This window comes from Taudactylus pleione, unplaced genomic scaffold, assembly GCF_031769625.1.
Source record: "Taudactylus pleione unplaced genomic scaffold, aTauple2 ptg000040l, whole genome shotgun sequence".
Classification (NCBI taxonomy): domain Eukaryota; kingdom Metazoa; phylum Chordata; class Amphibia; order Anura; family Myobatrachidae; genus Taudactylus; species Taudactylus pleione.
In genome coordinates this window covers 11,645,206-11,666,230 of record NW_028284442.1, presented here as the reverse complement: position 1 = coordinate 11,666,230, position 21,025 = coordinate 11,645,206, and the positions used below count along the sequence as shown (strand labels likewise).

General features: G+C 41.6%; 1 protein-coding gene across 2 annotated transcripts; it reads left to right on the top strand.

The window, feature by feature from the left end:
- Positions 1 to 1,178: 1,178 nt before the first annotated feature.
- RASSF9 (Ras association domain family member 9) lies at positions 1,179 to 20,152 on the top strand. Of its 2 annotated transcripts, none has more exons than XM_088453756.1 (2): positions 1,179 to 1,239; positions 18,637 to 20,152. In XM_088453756.1, the coding sequence occupies exon 2, from the start codon at positions 18,653 to 18,655 to the stop codon at positions 19,844 to 19,846; it is 1,194 nt and encodes a 397-aa protein (XP_088309882.1). In that variant the 5' UTR covers positions 1,179 to 1,239; positions 18,637 to 18,652; the 3' UTR covers positions 19,847 to 20,152. The 2 variants fall into 2 exon arrangements, with proteins under 2 accessions (XP_088309882.1, XP_088309888.1); XM_088453762.1 differs by lacking the exon at positions 1,179 to 1,239 and adding an exon at positions 10,536 to 10,598.
- Positions 20,153 to 21,025: the final 873 nt, after the last annotated feature.

The following is a 21,025-nucleotide window of genomic DNA, read 5'->3' as shown; positions in this document are numbered from 1 at the left end:
ATTTTACAGTGCTTCCACCGCCGCCGACGTGGGACACCGGAGAGGTAAGTATAATATGGGTGCAAGGTGGGTGGTGCGGGCCCCCTCTGTACCCAGAGGCCCGTGTGTACCGCACACCCTGCATCCATTATAAATATGTCCATACTTCTCTCTCCCCTTCTACATCTGCCTCTCCCCTCCCCTGTCCATCTTCAGCCCTAGCAAGGCAGTATCACTCCCCACTCCGCACATCCACATGACAAGCCTGCAAAACATTACTTACATCCCTCTTCTCCTGTTCTGGCTGAAGCTGTACCTCCAGCTCCGCGGCTCCTCTCTCTTCCAGCTGCGCAAGCAGCATGAAATCACATGTGTCGGCTCAAAAAAAAACAACTTTATTGAACAGCCGATTCAGCAGGCGGTAGGAGTGGGCCACTTTGTCCCCCTGTAACTCATTTTTATTATGCGGGCCACAGGGGAAGTTGCATGTGGTGCGCCGGTAACAGTGGGCCCCCTCTCACTTTTAACTCAGAAGGGGGTAGGAGTGGGCGGTATCAGCAGGCAGGCCCTCCCCCTTTCTGCTTAGTGTCTGGGCTCGGGACTTCAGTCCCGCCAGACCCCCACCTGATGGAGGCCCTGACCCCTTGCATTGCCAAATGGTTTGTCCAGGTACACAGTTACTTAATCTATTACTCTATTACCAGCTCTGAATCAGGATCATATATATACAGGTAAATAGAAAGCTATAAGTCATTTGTATTGCCATTAGGTAAACTGTATTCTGTATCAATGCAATTAAATAACTCAGATAGATTATTTTACCATACAAGTTCAGTGATTAGTATACAAAGGCTTTCTGTCTTTTCACTTGCACATATTATATATATTTATATATTATTTTGTACTCTGTCTTAGCAAGATACTCTTGCTCCCAGCAAATAGCAGTGGTAAAATACAGAACCTGATTTGACTCTGATCTTATAAATTTTAGATAAGAACAGCACAGTGAAAGTATGATCGCCTTTTGGATTCACAGGCTAATAATTCCTGCATTCTGAGGCTGGGCAGCTCTCCAAAGGTGTAACAGGAACACTAGTTCAAAGGCAGCTGAAGTTGCTCAACTTCAAACTTTTTTGCTTACAGTAGTTAACTGCGTAATAGGGGAAGTCAGCAGCTAACCTTCACTAAGCAAGCCATTACACTGATCTCTACTTTTGCAGCCATCGTGACGGAACCCTTTGAGACAAACTTGAAGACAAGGTATAGAACTAGGTAATCTTCAATTTTAATGACTGAAAATCACTAATAGACTTTCTGTACCTCTGTAACACTATAGAACTAAGCCATATTTTTATCTCTCCTGGCAACCTCTGTCTATTGCACTGAACTGCAGAAAATTGTGACTTAATCATATTTTACAAGACGTATTAGAATAGCTTTTTTAAGTTTAGATATTTTACTGCCTTATCCTTGTCATGTTTGTACAATAAATATCCTAATCTCAGACAAACACATTTTAAAGAGAATGACGCTACAGTAGTTAATATTGTACAGTGATTGAAAACACTTTATTAGCAACATGTGTCTTCATTATTCTCAAGTATTCCATAAGTATGACAAAATATTGTAACCACAAAACATATAGTATAAGTGACAAGTGCAGGGCAAATAACATATTTAATTTTTTATATAATAGTGAAAGTTTTCAGAGCAGTCCACAATTAAAGTATAATAAACATTGTTTTTATTCAGTTGGTTTTGCATTTTGCACCATACAGTACATCTCTTGTATACACTTAATGAAAAAGGTGCAAAGTCACATTAAGGGGTCTGTGAATTAATAATTGTGGCAGTGCTGACATTATTATCAGTACACATTGATGTGAGATTAATCATTTTTTAAATGTTTATTCCCTCTGTGAATCGGCAATTTCTACAGGGACACTACTTTCAATAAAGCGCTGTCCCTGCGAACTACATATTGGCACATTGGAGGAGTTTTTCTAAACACTCCTCCACAGGTTCTGACAATGTGCACGCATGCAATGACTTGTAAGATCCCTCTCATATGATCCTTCTCCCCCCAAAAAAGCCTCCAATATGCAAAAAGCAGCTAGCAACCCCATCAGAGCATTGTGGTAGCCTTTGGGAGCAAGCACAGAAAAGCTACTTTTTTTTTAGAGCTTTGTATTTAGGAGTCATACTGTAGACCCCATTGGGAATATGGGAACTGCAGTCTGCAGCGCTCATTATTAGCCCTTTGCTTGATATTTCTCCTGCAGTTGGCTAATGATACATAGCAGGGATAGATGAAATTATGTAGAAACTGTAGTATTTGCATAATGTATTGAAAAACAAGCTTGATAAATATGCCCTTAAGCCACAGACTGCTTAACAGTTTGAAAGAAACCCACACTAAATTAGAACATTTCCTGATTCCAAATTGACCATTGTTAGCAGATTTTTTTTAATTAAAAGTGTCAGGGGATCTGTCGTTAAGTGGTTCAATAATACCCCTTTCAGACTTACATCAAAAACTTGGGTTTTTGCTAGGGGTGTGCACCGGCCACTTTTCGTGTTTTGTGTTTTGGTTTTGGATCTGGATCTTTCTTCGTGTTTTGGATCTGGATTGGTTTTGCCAAAACCACCCTTCCGTGTTTTGGGTTCTGGGTTTTGTGTTTTGGATCTGTATTTTTTTTTAAAAAAGCATAAAAACAGCTAAAATCACAGAATTTGTAGGTTTTTCTGCTCCTATGCTATTATTAACCTCAATAACCTTAATTTCCACTCATTTCCAGTCTATTCTGAACACCTCACACCTCACAATAGTGTTTTTATGTCCAAAACGTTGCACCGAGGTAGCTGGATGACTATGCTAAGCGACACGAGTGGGCGGCACAAACACGTGACCCATCTAGGCGTGAAACTGCAGTGGCAGACAGGATGGCAGTTTGAAAAACTAGGCCCCAAACTGTACATAATGCAAAGAAAAAAAAGAGGTGCAAGATGGAATTGTCCTTGGGCCCTCCCACCCACCCTTATGTTGTATAAACAGGACATGCACACTTTAACAAACCAATCATTTCAGCGCCAGGGTCTGCCACACAACTGTGGCTGAAATGATTGGTTCGTTTGGGCCCCCACAAAACAAGCTGGCAATTAATGTGTCCCTGCACAAACTGGCTCTATGGAGGCAAGATGTCATCCTCATCCTCCTCATCCACCGATTCCTCACCCTCTTCAGTGTGTACATCCTCATCCTCACAAAGTATTAACTCGTCCCCACTTGAATCCACCACCACAGGTCCCTCTGTACCTTCTGGAGGCTGGTCTCCCTGGAAGAGCTGATAATTCATTTTGATGAACATCATCTTCTCCACATTCTGTGGAAGCAACCTCCTACGCCTTTCGCTGACAAGGTTCCCGGCTGCACTAAACACTCTTTCGGAGTACACACTGGAGGGGGGGCAACTCAGGTAAAATAGAGCCAGTTTGTACAGGGGCCTCCAAATTGCCTCTTTTTCCTGCCAGTACAGGTATGGACTGTCTGCCATGCCTACTTGGATGCTGTCACCGATGTAATCCTCCACCATTCTGTCAATGGTGACAGTATCATATGCAGTGACAGTAGACATGTCAGAAATTGTTGCCAGGTCCTTCAGTCCGGACCAGATGTCCAAACTTGGTCCTGCCTGCCCTGCATCACCGCCAGCGGGTTGCTTAGGATACCTAAGTTTTTTCCTGGCAGCCCCAGTTGCAGGAGAAAATGAAGAAGGAGCAGTTGACGTGTCACGTTCCGCTTCAGCTGACAGTGTGTTCACCAGCAGGTCTTTGCACCTCTGCAGGCTTGTGTCGGCCGGAAAGAGAGACACCACATAGGCTTTAAACCTAGGATCGAGCACGGTGGCCAAAACGTAGTGGTCTGATTTCAACAGATTGACCACCCTGGAATCCTGGCAAAGCGAATGAAGTTCTTCATCCACAAGTCCCACATGCCGAGCGGAATCGCTCCGTCTTAGCTCCTCCTTCACTTTCTCCAGCTGCTTCTGCAAAAGCCTGATGAGGGGAATGACCTGACTCAAGCTGGCAGTGTCTGAACTGACTTCACGTGTGGCAAGTTCGAAGGGCTGGAGAACCTTGCACAACACGGAAATCATTCTCCACTGCGCTTGAGTCAGGTGCATACCACCTCCTTTGCCTATGTCATAGGTGGATGTATAGGCTTGTATGGCCTTTTGCTGCTCCTCCATCCTCTGAAGCATATAGAGGGTTGAGTTCCACCGCGTCACAACCTCTTGCTTCAGGTGATGGCGGGGCAGGTTCAAGAGTGTTTGCTGGCGCTCCAGTCTTTGGCACGCAGTCGCTGAATGGCGAAAGTGGCCAGAAATTTTTCGGGCCACCCAAAGCGTCTCCTGCACGCCCCTGTCGCTTTTCAGAAAATTCTGCACCACCAAGTTTATTGTGTGAGCAAAACATGGGACGTGCTGGAATTTGCCCAGATGTAATGCCCGCACAATATTGGTGGCGTTGTCAGATATCACAAATCCCCAGGAGAGTCTAAGTGGGGTAAGCCACTGGGCGATGATTTCCCTCAGTTTCTCTAAGAGGTTGTCGGCGGTGTGCCTCTTACTGAAACCGGTGATACACAGCGTAGCCTGCCTTGTAACAAGCTGGCATTTCAGAGATGCTGCTACTGGTGACGCTGCTGCTGTTGCTGCGTAAGGTGATACATCTACCCAGTGGGCTGTCACAGTCATATAGTCCTTAGTCTGCCCTGTTCCACTTGTCCACATGTCCGTGGTTAAGTGGACATTGTGTACAACGGTATTTTTCAGGACACTGAGGACACTTTTTCTGACGTTTCTGTACAGTCTCGGTATCGCCTGCCTAGTGAAGTGGAATCTAGACGGGATTTGGAACCGGGGACACACTACCTCCATCAATTGTCTAAATCCCACTGCACTAATGGCGGATACCGGACGCACGTCTAACACCAACATAGCAGTCAAGGCCTCAGTTATACGTTTTGCTTCAGGATGACTGCTGTCGTACTTCATCCTCCTCGCTAAGGACTGTTGGAGGGTCAATTGTTTAGTAAAAGTAGTGGTGTTCCTACTTCCTCTCTGGGATGATGAACGACTCCCAGCAGCAGCAACAGCAGCAGCGGCAGCAGTAGGCGTAGCAATGCAGGATCCTCCAGAGGAATCCCAGATAGGAGAGTCAGTCATGCCAGTGACATGGCCTGCAGGACTACTTCCGATCCTGACTAAGGAGGAAATTGACGAGGAGGGAGTTGACGGTGTGGTTTGCAGGCGCTTGGATACAACAGGACAACGGGATTTAGGTGTCCCTGGACTGCTTACGGTCTTAGCCAAAGTTTCTGAACTTGACAGTAACTTTTTATGAACGCGCTGCAGGTGCCGTATAAGGGAGGATGTTCCTAGGTGGTTGACGTCCCTACCCCTACTTATTTCACCTTTACATATGGTACATATGGCAAGACAGTTGTTGTCCGGATTTGGATAGAAATATTGCCAGACCAAAGAGGTGGAATGTTTGGTCTTCTGCCCAGGCATGACCGTGATGGGCTTTTTCATCCCACGGACAACAACTGTCTCCCCCGGAGCCTGATTTAAACAAACCACATCACCATCAGAATCCTCCTCGCCAACTTCCTCCTCAGCGCCAGCTACACCAGTATCCTCATCCTGTTGTACTTCAACAGTGACATCTTCAATTTGCATATCAGCAAGTGGACTGTGGGTGCTCCTTTCAGCACTTGCAGGGGGCGTGCAAATGGTGGAAAGAGCCACCTCTTCCCGTCCAGTGCTGGGAAGGTCAGGCATCGCAACCACCACCACACTTGGACTCTCCTTGGGGATTTGTGATATCTTCTTAGAAAGCACAGTTCTTCGCTGTGCTTTTGCCAGCTTAACTCTTTTGATTTTTTTAGTGGGAGGAGGGCTTCCATCGTCATGTGAAGCTGAACCACTAGTCATGAACATACTAGGGATCGACCTTAGCCGTTCCTTGCCACTCCGTGTCGTAAATGGCATATTGGCAAGTTTACGTTTCTCTTCAGCTGATTTAAATGTCTTTTTCAAGGTCATTTTCCTGAACTTTGCCATTTGGGATTGTATGTGCCCTCTACTATGACATTGGGCATCGGCCTTGGCAGACGACGTTGATGGCATGTTATCGTCTATGTCATGACTAGTGGCAGCAGCTTCAGCACTAGGAGGAAGTGGTTCTTGATCTTTCTCTATTTTATTTTTATCGGAGAAAGTTTGGTCCTCCATTTATGTTATATCGATTTGATATATACGTGCGGCTAAACACAGAAAATAATTTTTTTTTTGGTTTGGACTGGAGTGTACTTTGTGGGTTACAGCACCCTTTAACGGTCAAGCCAGCCGGCCCTTTACTTATGACACAGGCGCACGCTTGGCACTACTTTGTTGATGCACGTGCGGCTACTGCGCACACAATTCACAAACACAGAAAATAATTTTTTTTTTGGTTTGGACTGGAGTGTACTTTCGGGGGTTACAGCACCCTTAACGGTCAAGCCAGCCGGCCCTTTACTTATGACACAGGCGCACGCTTGGCACTACTTTGTTGATGCACGTGCGGCTACTGCGCACACAATTCACAAACACAGAAAATAATTTTTTTTTTGGTTTGGACTGGAGTGTACTTTCGGGGGTTACAGCACCCTTAACGGTCAAGCCAGCCGGCCCTTTACTTATGACACAGGCGCACGCTTGGCACTACTTTGTTGATGCACGTGCGGCTACTGCGCACACAATTCACAAACACAGAAAATAATTTTTTTTTGGTTTGGACTGGAGTGTACTTTCGGGGGTTACAGCACCCTTTAACGGTCAAGCCAGCCGGCCCTTTACTTATGACACAGGCGCACGCTTGGCACTACTTTGTTGATGCACGTGCGGCTACTGCGCACACAATTCACAAACACAGAAAATAAATTTTTTTTTGGTTTGGACTGGAGTGTACTTTGGGGGTTACAGCACCCTTTAATGGTCAAGCCAGCCGGCCCTTTACTTATGACACAGGCGCACGCTTGGCACTACTTTGTTGATGCACATGCGGCTACTGCGCACACAATTCACAAACACAGAAAATAAATTTTTTTTTGGATTGGACTGGAGTGTACTTTGGGGGTTACAGCACCCTTTAACGGTCAAGCCAGCCGGCCCTTTACTTATGACACAGGCGCACGCTTGGCACTACTTTGTTGATGCACGTGCGGCTACTGCGCACACAATTCACAAACACAGAAAATAATTTTTTTTTTGGTTTGGACTGGAGTGTACTTTCGGGGGTTACAGCACCCTTAACGGTCAAGCCAGCCGGCCCTTTACTTATGACACAGGCGCACGCTTGGCACTACTTTGTTGATGCACATGCGGCTACTGCGCACACAATTCACAAACACAGAAAATAATTTTTTTTTTGGTTTGGACTGGAGTGTACTTTCGGGGGTTACAGCACCCTTAACGGTCAAGCCAGCCGGCCCTTTACTTATGACACAGGCGCACGCTTGGCACTACTTTGTTGATGCACGTGCGGCTACTGCGCACACAATTCACAAACACAGAAAATAATTTTTTTTTTGGTTTGGACTGGAGTGTACTTTCGGGGGTTACAGCACCCTTAACGGTCAAGCCAGCCGGCCCTTTACTTATGACACAGGCGCACGCTTGGCACTACTTTGTTGATGCACGTGCGGCTACTGCGCACACAATTCACAAACACAGAAAATAATTTTTTTTTTGGTTTGGACTGGAGTGTACTTTCGGGGGTTACAGCACCCTTAACGGTCAAGCCAGCCAGCCCTTTACTTATGACACAGGCGCACGCTTGGCACTACTTTGTTGATGCACGTGCGGCTACTGCGCACACAATTCACAAACACAGAAAATAATTTTTTTTTTGGTTTGGACTGGAGTGTACTTTCAGGGGTTACAGCACCCTTAACTGTCAAGCCAGCCGGCCCTTTACTTATGACACAGGCGCACGCTTGGCACTACTTTGTTGATGCACGTGCGGCTACTGCGCACACAATTCACAAACACAGAAAATAATTTTTTTTTGGTTTGGACTGGAGTGTACTTTCGGGGGTTACAGCACCCTTTAACGGTCAAGCCAGCCGGCCCTTTACTTATGACACAGGCGCACGCTTGGCACTACTTTGTTGATGCACGTGCGGCTACTGCGCACACAATTCACAAACACAGAAAATATATTATTTTTTTAGCACTTGGGGGGAGCACCCCTGATGGACAGAGCACCCCCTGGACAACACTACAGCACCTCTTTAGGACTGGGACACTGCACAGGACTTTGGAGTGGACACAGCCCCTATGGAGAACTGACTGCACAACACAGTCCAGCCAGCCCCTATGGACTTTGAAGTAGTGGACACAGCCCCTATTAACAACAGCAGCACAGCACAACACAGCCAGCCCCTATGGACTTTGAAGTAGTGGACAACAGCAGCACTACACTACACTACACTACACAGCCCTAACTCCCACCCTCCCTCTTCACTGTCCACAGCCGAGTGAGAAAATGGCGCCGACGTGGGTACCTTATATAGGATCCAAAACCCGCGAGACTCGGAAGGCGGGAAGATGACGTTTTGCCTCGATTTCAGAATCCGAGTCAGGCGGGAAAAGTCGAGCCTGACTCGGATCGGACTCGGATCTGGGGGGCTCGGGGGGGTTCGGATTTCAGAAATCCGAACCCGCTCACCCCTAGTTTTTGCACATGAATGTGCATAGACACGGGATTTTGGTATGTCTTAAAACAAACAGCCGGGGACGAAGCCCTGGGTCCACGACCCTGCTCATTACCAGTGTTGGGCTGAGAAAAAAAGATGTCAATTTTACATTCTAAAGTCTGAAAGGGGTATAAGTAACATTGTAAGTGAAAATAGTCTGGTGGTTTTTTTCAACAAACTTGAAAACCAATCCATTGCAGCTTTTCTAGATATTTCAAAATCTTATGACATATTTGTTTGTGTCCTGTAAACAATATTTAGAAATTAAGTTGTAAATTTACTAAGATGAGAGTTTTTAGAAGTGGAGATGTTGCCCATAGCAACCAATCAGATTCTGCTTAACATTTAACTAGCACCTTCTATAAGATAATAGCTAGAATCTGATTGGTTGCTATGGGTAACATCTCCACTTCTATAAACTCTCATCTTAGTAAATTTACCCATTAGTGCTGTTTGACTGGCCAATAAAACTGATAGTTTAGTGACATTTATAAAAAAAAATGCATTTATCAAGGTTACAATAATTGCTTAAAAATGATGTAAAGAATAAGTAAGCATGGAATAAGAGGAAACATTTGCCACTGCATGCCACAAATTTATTGTATTAAATAAGAATGCCATTAAGAATAGGAATGCCATTAAGACAAAAAATATTTGTTATTATGATTAAATTAAAAGAAACAACAAATCTTTAGAGGAGTAAATATGCTTTCAGATTATTCTATACTATTACATAAAATTATTGTTATTATCTACTGCAGGGATGGGGAACCTCAGGCCCGGGGACCGTATAAGGCCCACAGATTTATTTGGTCTGGCCCTCGGAGCTTTTTTCTGCTAGCCTCATCTGGCTAGCAGGGTGCCTAGAATGGCACAGTGCAGCCAGAATCTATGCAACAATGCCACCTGGAGCGTCCTTAGGACGCTTCAGACTGTCACACCACTGCCCTTACCGCTCCCTGGAGCCTCTTCAGGATGCTCCAGGCATTGCTGTAATCTCCGGCGATTGTCACCTGCCCCCACGTGAAGTCACACAGGGGGGCATGGCCTGCACCGGGCCTGCAAATAATGTTATATATATCAAAATGGCCCTCAGCAGAAAAAAGGTTCCCCACCCCTGATCTACTGAAACAGGTACTTGACATGCATGTTCAAAAATGCATACATTGCCAATATGCCTACATAGCCAGTATGCTCACTTTGCCATATAACCAATTTGCCTATACAGTTTCATATGCTCTAATAGTATAGGTAAGTTTAATCCAATATACAATAATAGTTGTTTAATTCAGTTCAGGAACTTTAATAATGGTAGTCACTACTCATCTGTAGACATTATAACTCCACTTTTGCTATTGTTTATGTGAAACTAGAAAGCGCTGACACAAGGTGGCATAGGCCAGACAGTCTTCAACACTCCAGAGAAAATAGTGATTGGGAGAGTTGGCAAAATATGTATCAGTCCTGTGAAATCTATTTTTTATTCAAATGTTATAGTTATCCTGTGAACTTCACATTCTTTATATAAGGAAACATTCTGAACAAATGACTTTTGGGAAAAAATATGAATGACTGATTTTCCATAGCGTAGCGTCAGAGGAAAAAGAACATGGCCAGATTGTGATGCATATTTAAACTGTAACACTACTAAAACGATAACTCATCTGACAATGATATGCCTTTTATACAGAACCGAGCTTAGTGCTAGGAGACCATGGCAACAAAGGGATAGGCATGATGAAAATATGAGGAAGTACAATAAGACATGAAGAAAGTAAATAAACTTGAACTCCATTGCAGCCTTTTTCCAAAGGTAAAATACAGAAAATAGAAATGATTTATTCACAGTTTCTGTTATATGGGAAATAGCAATGCAGTTTAAAGAATTTATTTCAGCCTTAAGCAAATTTATTCAGCTTATTTACTTCCACAGATCGAATGGTGGTATATTTTCCTAGCAAAGTAAATTGATTTAATGAATAGGCTATGTGTCTAATGGTATTAAAGTAAATGTTATTTTATGGTCCCAAGGTTCGTTTGTAGTTAGAAAATGCACACTACATGTATCTACTATACATATATATATATATATATATATATATATATATACACTGCATATATATTATATAGTATATAATTATATATATATATATATATATAAATATTTCTTGTGTGAATATATATATATATATACTGTATATATATATATATATATATATATACTGTATATATATATATATACACACACATATGTGTATATATATATATATATTTATATATATATATAGAGACGTGTATGGACCCCTGTGTTTTAGTTTTGATTTTGGCAAAACCACTCTCAAATTTTATGGTTCAGTTTCGGTTTTGGATTGCTTTAAAATTGATAAAAAAAACAGCTAAATCATGTAATTTGGACCGGTTTACATGCAGTCCAAACTTGAAATTCATTTTGTAAATCTGAGTTCCAAACTTGCAGCAGACCCGAGCGGGGACTCTGATCTGCTCAAAACCCCAAATGTGATCCAAACTGGGACTCAGGGCCTAATGCAGACCCGCTTGCGAGTGTTGAGCGCTCGCAAGCTGGTCGATGTTGGCTAAGTGCGCATGCGCGAGACCCGAATAACGCTGGCCAAGCCGTCATTATGGGTCTCGCACCAAAGGGGGCGTGCTGTCGATGGTGATTGACAGCACGCCCCCTTTGGTGGGCATGCCGGGGGCATGGCTGCCCAGATGGAAGTGTTCCCATGGGAACGCCTACCGTCTGGGGCCGGCCCCACTGACATCACTAGTGATGTCAGTGGGAGTGCTTTTGGCTCTGATAGAGCCAAAAGCACTCCAGGGCTTGCGGCAATGAGACCCTTCCGCAAGGGTGTCGTCGCAAGCCCAATGGTCGCGATGGTCTTGACCATCGCGACCATCATTTTGGCCTCTCGCTATAGCTGTGGGTGGTCACTCACAGCTATGCGAGCGGCAAGGAGGCCGCTCTTAAATTCAGAGGGACGGCCCTGATTCAGAGCGAGCGCTCTGTCAGAGCGTCCGGCTCTGAATCAGGGCCTCAGTTCGACTCCTAATTTCGGGTGTTTTCGTTTTTCAGGAAAACAGAACCGCACATCTCTTATATATATATTGGTAATGGGAGTACTATTACTTCATCAATATTAATTACTTAATGTTGATGTTTAAAGGACTATTAAACCTGAAATACAGCTTTTCTTATATACATTTGCTTTTAATAACATTCGCACATACTATGCATTGTAAAAAATCTCAGGGATTTATCAGAAATAGAGACATGTGAGACAAAATTGTGATTGCGGAGGGAGTAATTTTGCTGCACAAAGTATGCTTCCTGTCAGTAACCCCATTTAACAACACTGAAGCCAATCATTTTTAGTCACCTTTTGCAGAAAGTGTCTGGCGACAGTGAACAATATTGCATGCCACATTGTCAAACATGGCACATCTTTTTTATTTAAAGCAACATTTGTTTTAAAGATAGTTCTTCAGTCAATCTTTTATAACTTATTTTATCGATAAACAACTTGCAGAAGAAATAAGAAAACACCAATATGTTTTATGAATAATGTTTAGTGGTTTAACTCAATGACAATACTTTCCAGTGTGCACACATGTCCAATTAGCACCAAGCTTTGCTCACAGATTCACATTGAAAATTCACCTTTCAATATAAAAGACATGCTTACTAGTTAGCAAAAACAATTCCACTTTGTTCTATAAATAATATGTGGGCACATTAGATACAAACAAATGGGCAAATCTAATTACACCTATGGAACACCCAGATGCACTCATCTACTGTGCAGCAAAATTCTTTGCACATCTCCATTGTCTCCATCTGAATATGTAACACACGTTTCATTTGAGACCAGATTACTTTGCCATGTGGCCTCAGACAATTTTTTTTTTAATTTTGCGGTGAATAGCATCATTGTGTCCTCATCCATGATGACACATCTCTCATCTTGAGTTACCTACCCTCTGGTACTGTAGCTCCCAGAAGGAAAAATTAAAATATTGGCATGTATGGTATGTGTTTTCTGTGTCTCCTCTAATTTTATGGTATGGTATAACATGTGCACACAGCCTCTCCTCCGATTGGTCTGCATAGTGCAGTGTCATGGCTTTGTAGGAGCTCTTGCCAGTTTAAAGATGGATGTTCTGTGGCATGACTATCATACACAGATACTGTACCAGGATTAGAGATAACAAAATGAGTGCTGGGCAAACGGTAATCCTGCACCTGACAGACGGATTATGTGATTTCAGTACACAGGCAATGGTAAAGCAGTTCCCCATAATTGCACTCCTGTAAAGAACACATGAAAGCAATCTTCTGACACTGAAAGGCTAAAAGTCAGACTTAAGTGTATTTACAGTAGGTACTGTATACCTGATAATTTTGTTTGATCCCGTACCTTCAAAAAAGCAAAAGCAAGCTAAATGACACAAAAAAATTATGTTTATGATAAACAATTATGTTTGTAATCATGTCTACGTGGAAACTACTGAATAAATAAAAGTGATTATAGTAATTTGAAAGCATACTTTTTCCTGGACTGCTGGGCGAGTAGACCAGCCTGCTGCATCCAGAGACTTGATTAGATGCAAATTGAGACATTGTGGGCACCTCCCACCTATACTTCCCCCTCTGGGTCTCTCAGTTGTAAAAAGTTGTAAGTATTTTTCAAACTAAAGATGTGCGCTGACCCCCTTGTTTTCTTTTTGTTTTTGGATCTGGAGTCATCTTTGTTTATGGTTTTGCAAAACCACACTCAAGTGTTTTGGTTTCGGATCTGTTTTTTTTTTTTAAGTTTTTAAAAACAGCTAAAATCATGTAATTTATGCAATCCAAAACCCAAAATTTGGATTTAAAATCCGAATTTGAACCACGAAAAGCTCAGAACTGCGACTAAGATTTATCCGGATCTCCTCAGGAGATTAGAACCATAACTGTCCAGATTTACAACATTTTTGTGGATTCGGATTTCTGGAGAATCAAACCGCACATCTCTAGTTCAAACATATGTGATTTAGAGGAAATTACAATATCCGCACCCACAGTTGAGCTCCCACTATCAAAGAAGATATAAGCTTCTAAAGTGGCAGCAAGTATTGTCACAGTCACAACTGTGCATTTTCCTAAATTTATTCCAAATGTAGTTAGTATATAAAATAAATTACCCCTAAACGTTGTAAATTACTGAATGCACCCAATAGTATCTGTAAATAATCTAACTAACCAACTGATTATTGAAAATTAATACTTATTTTTTTCATAATGAATTTCTAAAAGCAGAAAATTCATTTAAAAGCTTCATGATTCCCATAACAGTGACTTGCATGACCCATTAACACTTGGCCTACTAAATGAAAGCATGACTCAAATGCACCATTTTAACTGCTCATGGTTGTTAAACCAAGACAAACATTAATTTGTAGTTTCTGTAACTTGAACATTATTTAAGTTGAGTCAGCATTCTCACACCCAGAACATGTTTGTAATTGCCAACTTTGAATGTGTAATTTGGTTTTGTTTTACTTTTATTTGGGGCAAAAATACAGTAACACATAAATATCTCAGAGAAAAAAAAATGTCTGAATACAACAATTAAAATTACATTATATCTGTTGTCTATAATTTTTTACATTATTGCCTAAAGACATCCTTTAGCATTACACAAAAGCTTGTTGAGTTACAAAGGCGGGGTGATGGATAAATTAAAATGTGCAGACAGATTTAGAGTTAGGAGAACAAACTAAAAGAACAGAAAAAAAGTAAGTGGTCTAGTATAGTTCAACTACAGGCTAAAGCAAACTGTTTATTACTTGCTTGCAATAAAATAATGTTCAGGGCCGACCCTAACAATTTTAGTGGCAAAAGAGCCACAACTAGCAATTGGCTATGACAAGATGACAACCAGGGTCAGAACTATGGGAGACTATAGAGGAGCCTGCCACCGGGCTCCAGCTCTGAAGGGGCACCTCCTCCATTGTCCGCAACATATTCACCCCACTTAGGGCTGTAACTATGTACCTGGAAATTCTGGAATCATTCTGGGATAATAGATAAGTACTGTCAGGGCCATAACTAAAAGTTGTGGGTCTCATAATTTTTTTTAAAGGGGCCCCCAGTATTTTTAGAAAGTAACAAATATAATGAAATATCCAATTACTATATTCCAGATGTGTCCACATTTACCTATGCGCAAATCACCAAATAACCCCGTTTATCATGCCACTGATTTTCCAATTAAGTCACGCCAGGAGTCTCACCACAGATTTCTTCACAAAATATGTATCTTAGTCACTAATAAGACAAAATGATAATGCACGGGTATCCTGTACACTGGTGCTGCCATTGCATGCAGCTTCTTTGTGTGCTTCAGAAGCTATCCTCTGTAAAAATCAAAAGACAAAGGTCCGATAGGAGCGAGCTGCACCATGATTCACATCACGAATTGTTGTGCTTAATCTGCAAATTTATACCAGTTCATTTGCAACAGAATTACTAATTCTAAATGTCTAGTACACTATATCCGACTTTGTGGCTACAATGCAAATAAGACGCTAAATTCAGGGAAAAATACAAAGGTCAGGGAATCGCTACCTGTGGCGTAGTGTCCAAGTTGTTCCATGCATCTTGTATAAGTGCAAAAAGGATAATTGTATGAGGAAATGTACCTTATGTGGGGAACCATCTTCTCTTGCTGTCTGATGCTCTACATTTCATGTACAATATTATGTTTATTGATAGTAAGAACTCAAAAATATATCCATTTATCTTGGTCATGTAAAGAAACAAAATGTTAAATTCCATTGCTCAGAAATACTAATATGTGCCAGCTCTTTCATAGGGTGCTGACAATCCGGCAACATTTTTTTGTAAAAACTATGCATTTATACACAACTTTTGCTTTTAAGCATGTACTGTACTACATTGTAGGTCTAGTGTTTCACTACTTCCGAAACAGCGTCCAGTATTGAAGTCAAGAAGTTCAATTTTGTGGGGAGATGCATCAAACCTTCTAAAAAGGGAACAAGAGAATAAGTGGAGATATTGCCCATACCAACCCATCAGCATCCGGCTAGCATGTATCAAGTACATTCTATAAAATATTAGGTAGAAACTTTGAGCAACTTCTCCACTCTTCAGAAGTTTTAATACATTTCCTCCTAGGTCTCAGCAAAATATATAATCTACCTCCATTTGGTTAATATGTCTACAATATATTTTCTGGCAAACTCTATATTGTGCTCAATAATAATTTTTGGCCCTTGAAGCTCATAGATGTGAAGTGTCCAGGGCAGTTTCTACCTTTTTTGCACTATACGACTGTCAGAGTTGCCTTAGGTATTTTTGTGGCCTTTCTAACAAGTTTTCTTGTTCACGTTGAAGGATGACCTGTTCTAAATAAGTTCACAATTGTGCCATATTTTCTCAGTTTCATTATCATGGATTTCACAGTGCTCTATGAAGTATGAAAAACCTATTAATTTGTTAACCTGATTGATGCTTTCAATAACTGTGCATCTGGTTTATACAGTATGTTCATGGTGAAGTTCTTGTTTGGAAATGAGCTAACCAATAGTGGACCTCTTACAGAGTATTTACTTTTAAATAAATTGAAACACTTTAATTATACACATGTACAGTAAGAGGCAATTTAATTAGAAGCAATGGGGCAAAGTGCCACAGAAACAGTTGGAATGCCGGCACCTTGCGGCCAATAATATCACACCTTTTCACTTGCAGACCATAGCAGTGCACAGGAAAATGTGCAATGTTGGGGATAGTGTAATTCCCAGTGATGTACACAGCCGAACATCACCAAAAACTGAATTGCCCAGTAGAGTCAAATACAGTCATTATGTAACCTCTGAAGACTACTGACTGCACTGGAATATATCTAAGTGTATCTCATGAAAAGAGGTAAATACTTATATAATTAGTCAGTTGGATTTTATATTTATTAATTAAAAAATGTTTACAATTAAATAGTTATATTATTGTTTAGTTTGAAATTTCCATCAAATTCAACTTGTTAGTTGGAGTTTATGCTGCGTTTTTTTTATAATATTGCAAAGTAGTTTGTGTTGATCAATGGTAAGAATGTCAGCATTTAGCTTAATGTACAAGAAATGGTCCAATCCCTTTAATAATGTCACTTTAATATGCAATTACAGTATTGTATCTACACATTTGTCTATTCTTAATAAAATGTTCCTTACATGATCTCTTAAATTATGTACAGTATCTTACATATAATTTCTATTTACAACATATACTACAGGAGGATTATTATATGCAATTGGAAGACATTTGTGATCTCACCAAACCTCCTATTTAGTTTTGTTATGTGACATAGAAAGAAAGCAAAACAAATAAGCACAGTAACATATATAATTATGTAATTCCAAATTGGAAAATCAGAACAAAATATATCACACTTAAATATTCCAGCTCATGTTTCACTCAATTCATGCCATACCTTTTTCCCATCCATATTTCTTTTATTCTGGGGCAGTGCTGTCAAGACATATGGTGGACCCAGGTGATATGAGGGGTGGAGCCTGATCCATAATGCTTGGCCACACCCCTTCCAAAAAATGCATGAAATATACTTTATACTGTGAAGGGGAGCATCTGTCCCTGTCAGCAGCTGGCCAGAGCCCCAGCTAGTTCCTTCAAAGAAACCCAGGCCTGTGTAACAAATGTAAAATAACTAGTAGCATGTACAATACTCAGATTCTACGTACATTAGATTTGGCATGCAGTCAAAATGCTGATGGCCGGGAAGCCGTCTGACTAGGTCCCGGTGGCTAAATCCTGATGTGGGACTAAAGACAGGCACTGAAATCCCGACGCCCATCTAGATTCAGATGCTGGAATCTAAACAGATGGCTTCCCGAAAGAAGGTAAGTTAGGCAGTGTTAGTGCTTAGCCACGGGGGGGGTTTAGGTTAGGAAACCTGTGGGGGATTTAGGATTAGGCACCACCCAGGAGGGTTAGGTTAGGGTGTTGGAAGGTGGGGTTAGGGTTAGGCACCACCGGGGGGAGGTTAGGGTTAGGCACCACCCAGGAGGGTTACATTTAGGGTGTGGGTAGGTGGGGGTTAGGTTTAAGCATCACTGGGGGAAGTTAGGGTTAGTCACCACTGGAGCGAGGTTAGGTTTAGGCACCACCCCAGGAGGGTTAGCTTTAGGGTGCGGGAAAAGGGGATTAGGTTTAGGCATCACTGGGGGGAGGTTAGGGTTAGGAACCACTGGGGGGAGGTTAGGGTTAGGCACCACTTAGGGAGCATTAGGGTTAAGGGGGAAGAGAGGAGGGTTAGGGTACTTACCTGCCCCAGTCGGGATCCTGGCAGTTCGAGCTTCCAGCATCAGTAATTTGTCCACCGGCATTACATCAGGTGGCATTACATACCGATTTCTTAGATTCAATGCTTCTTTTTGCCCACACAGAATAGTATGGAACATAAACATATATGTACTGGAACAGTGCTCTTGTCTTTAGTGAATCATGCTGGAAGTAGATTTAATTAAAACAAATAGCAAATTAGTATGTTTATATATCTCTAATATTGATTAAGTTAATTGTAAATTGTTGACATTATATTGCATAAATTGTTGCTACTATTCTTACTTTACCATAGCAAAACCCCATATTTATGGGTACAGGATACTGTGTGAAATCCATAATCTTTGTGATTTTGGGGTTTCCAGATAAAACATACATTATCACTGTCAATTATTATATAGATCACCAGAGATTCTGTTTTTGACCTTATACTGTAGAGACATTATTTAACCTTTGGACTTTACTTCTGCAGATTAACCAATACAAAAATGGACAATGAAGACAGACAGATTGTTGTATGGGTTGGCCAAGAAGAAAAAATAGTCTGTGAAATGACAAAGCATACAACCAGTGCAGAAGTAATAAAAGCACTTCTTGAAGAACACCAAGCTGTAACTAGAAGCAGTTGTTTTCTATTGGATCATCACAAGGAGTATAGTATATTGGAAAAATGGAAACATTTTAAACGCATTTTGCCACCATCAACACAAATATTAAAGCTTTGGCAGGCTTGGGGTACAGAACAAATTAATTTGAGATTTGTTCTTTTGAAAACAAGTACGTGTCATCCTTGTTCCATGTGGAGGACTAACGAAAATGTCATAGTCCCTGGCAAATACAGGAATCATCAGAAATATAGCACAGAAGCTTTTGTCAAGGCTTTTCCCCCGGATAAACAGAAAAGGATTGTAAGAAATACTTTCAAAAAATTGAAAAAGCTGAAAAGAGACAAGGATCACCAAGAAAAACACAGTATAAAGAGACCCAATCAAGTTTTAATTTATCAAGATCATATTATTAAGCAGACAGACAAAGCACAAGACCTGGATGAACAGATAAAGGAACATCAAACATGTCAACAGTTGGAAAGAGCAGAGGACATTGAAAAGCACTTCACTCATGAAAGTTATTTGATAGCAGATGACTTGAGACTCAAGAAAAATAAGTTTTTACCAGATAAGGATAGCCTTGTAGAACTACAACATATTGAAGAAGAATTAATTAATCATCACCTGCTTATTGAAATGTTATCTGATGAAATTAAAGAGGAGATATCTTCTATATGCACAGGACAAAATAGAGACTTGTATATTGGTGATGAAGAGCAGAAAACAAACATGGAAACATATACTTTAGAGAGGGTTTGGCAAGAGATAGATGAGAGTATTCAAGTTGGTTTACAATTACATTCTCTCTTCAACAACATTCAGAAAGAATTCCAGCAAAGTGATTTACTGCTACATAGACAGTTACAGGAATACAAAACACTGAAGGAAGAACTAAATTCATTATGTGTAAGTGATATGAAGAGATCGCAACAACAATACAACATGCCTTTAGGTAGTAGTAAAAAATTGGGTGATATCTCTATTGCATTGTCTAGTATGAATTTACAAAATGACACAGATTCAGATACCGGAATCAGTTCCACTCATAGTCAAGAGTCCGTGTCTGCTTTATGAGAACTAGTGACATTTGTTGTGTGACATATGTCTGCCTATTACAAAGAATGGCAGACTAACCTATGTAATATACTGTACTTATTGGGACACTGCAAAAACAGTGAAAACTGATGTGTCCTTATGAGGTCCATATTAGACACATACCCAGGGCCAGTGCTACTGTTTTAGGTGCAAACTATACATTTGTGCCCTCCTACAAATATATCTTCTTCACATGTTTCTTTACGCTGCTTAATATTTTAAAATGTAACATGCAGTATGAGTGTAAAATAAGTGATAAGGGGTATAGTAGTGTGTGTTGGGTTAGTGGGGTAAGAGTACAGTAGTGTGTGCCAGGTTAGGGGGGTAAGGGTACAGTAGTGTGTGCCAGGTTAGGGGGGTAAGGGTACAGTAGTGTGTGAAGGGTTAGGGAGGTAAGGGTACAGTAGTGTGTGTAGGGTTAGGGGGATAACAGTACAGTAGTGTGTGCTGGGTTAGGGGGGTAAGGGTACAGTAGGGTGTGAAGGGTTAGGGGGGTAAGTGTACAGTAGTGTGTGAAGGGTTAAGGAGGTAAGGGTACAGTAGTGTGTGCAGGGTTAGGGGGGTAAGAGTACAGTAGTGTGTGAAGGGTTAGGGAGGTAAGGGTACAGTGGTGTGTGTAGGGTTAGGGGGGTAAGAGTACAGTAGTGTGTGCAGGGTTAGGGGGGTAAGGGTACAGTAGTATGTGAAGGGTTAGGAGGGTAAGAGTACAGTAGTGTGTGAAGGGTTAGGGAGGTAAAGGTACAGTAGTGTGTGCAGGGTTAGGGGGGTAAGGGTACAGTAGTGTGTGAAGGGTTAGGGAGGTAAGAGTACAGTAGTGTATGCAGGGTTAGGGGGGTAAGAGTACAGTAGTGTGTGCAGGGTTAGGGGGGTAAGAGTACAGTAGTGCGTGCAGGGTTAGGGGGGTAAGAGTACAGTAGTGCATGCAGGGTTAGGGGGGTAAGAGTACAGTAGTGTGTGCAGGGTTAGGGGGGTTAAGGTACTGTATTGTGTACAGGATTAAGTAATAAGGATATAGTTTTGGGTGCAGGGTTTGGAGAGTTAGGGTACAGTAGTGAGTGCAGGGTTAGGGGGTAAGGGTACAGTAGTAAGTGCAGGGTTAGGGGGTAAGGGTACAGTAGTGTGTGCAGGGTTAGGGGGGTAAAGGTACTGTATTGTGTG

Excerpts from the sequence above, each read along its gene's own strand:
- RASSF9 (XM_088453756.1), top strand. The coding sequence starts at position 18,653 with ATGGACAATGAAGACAGACAGATTGTTGTATGGGTTGGCCAAGAAGAA.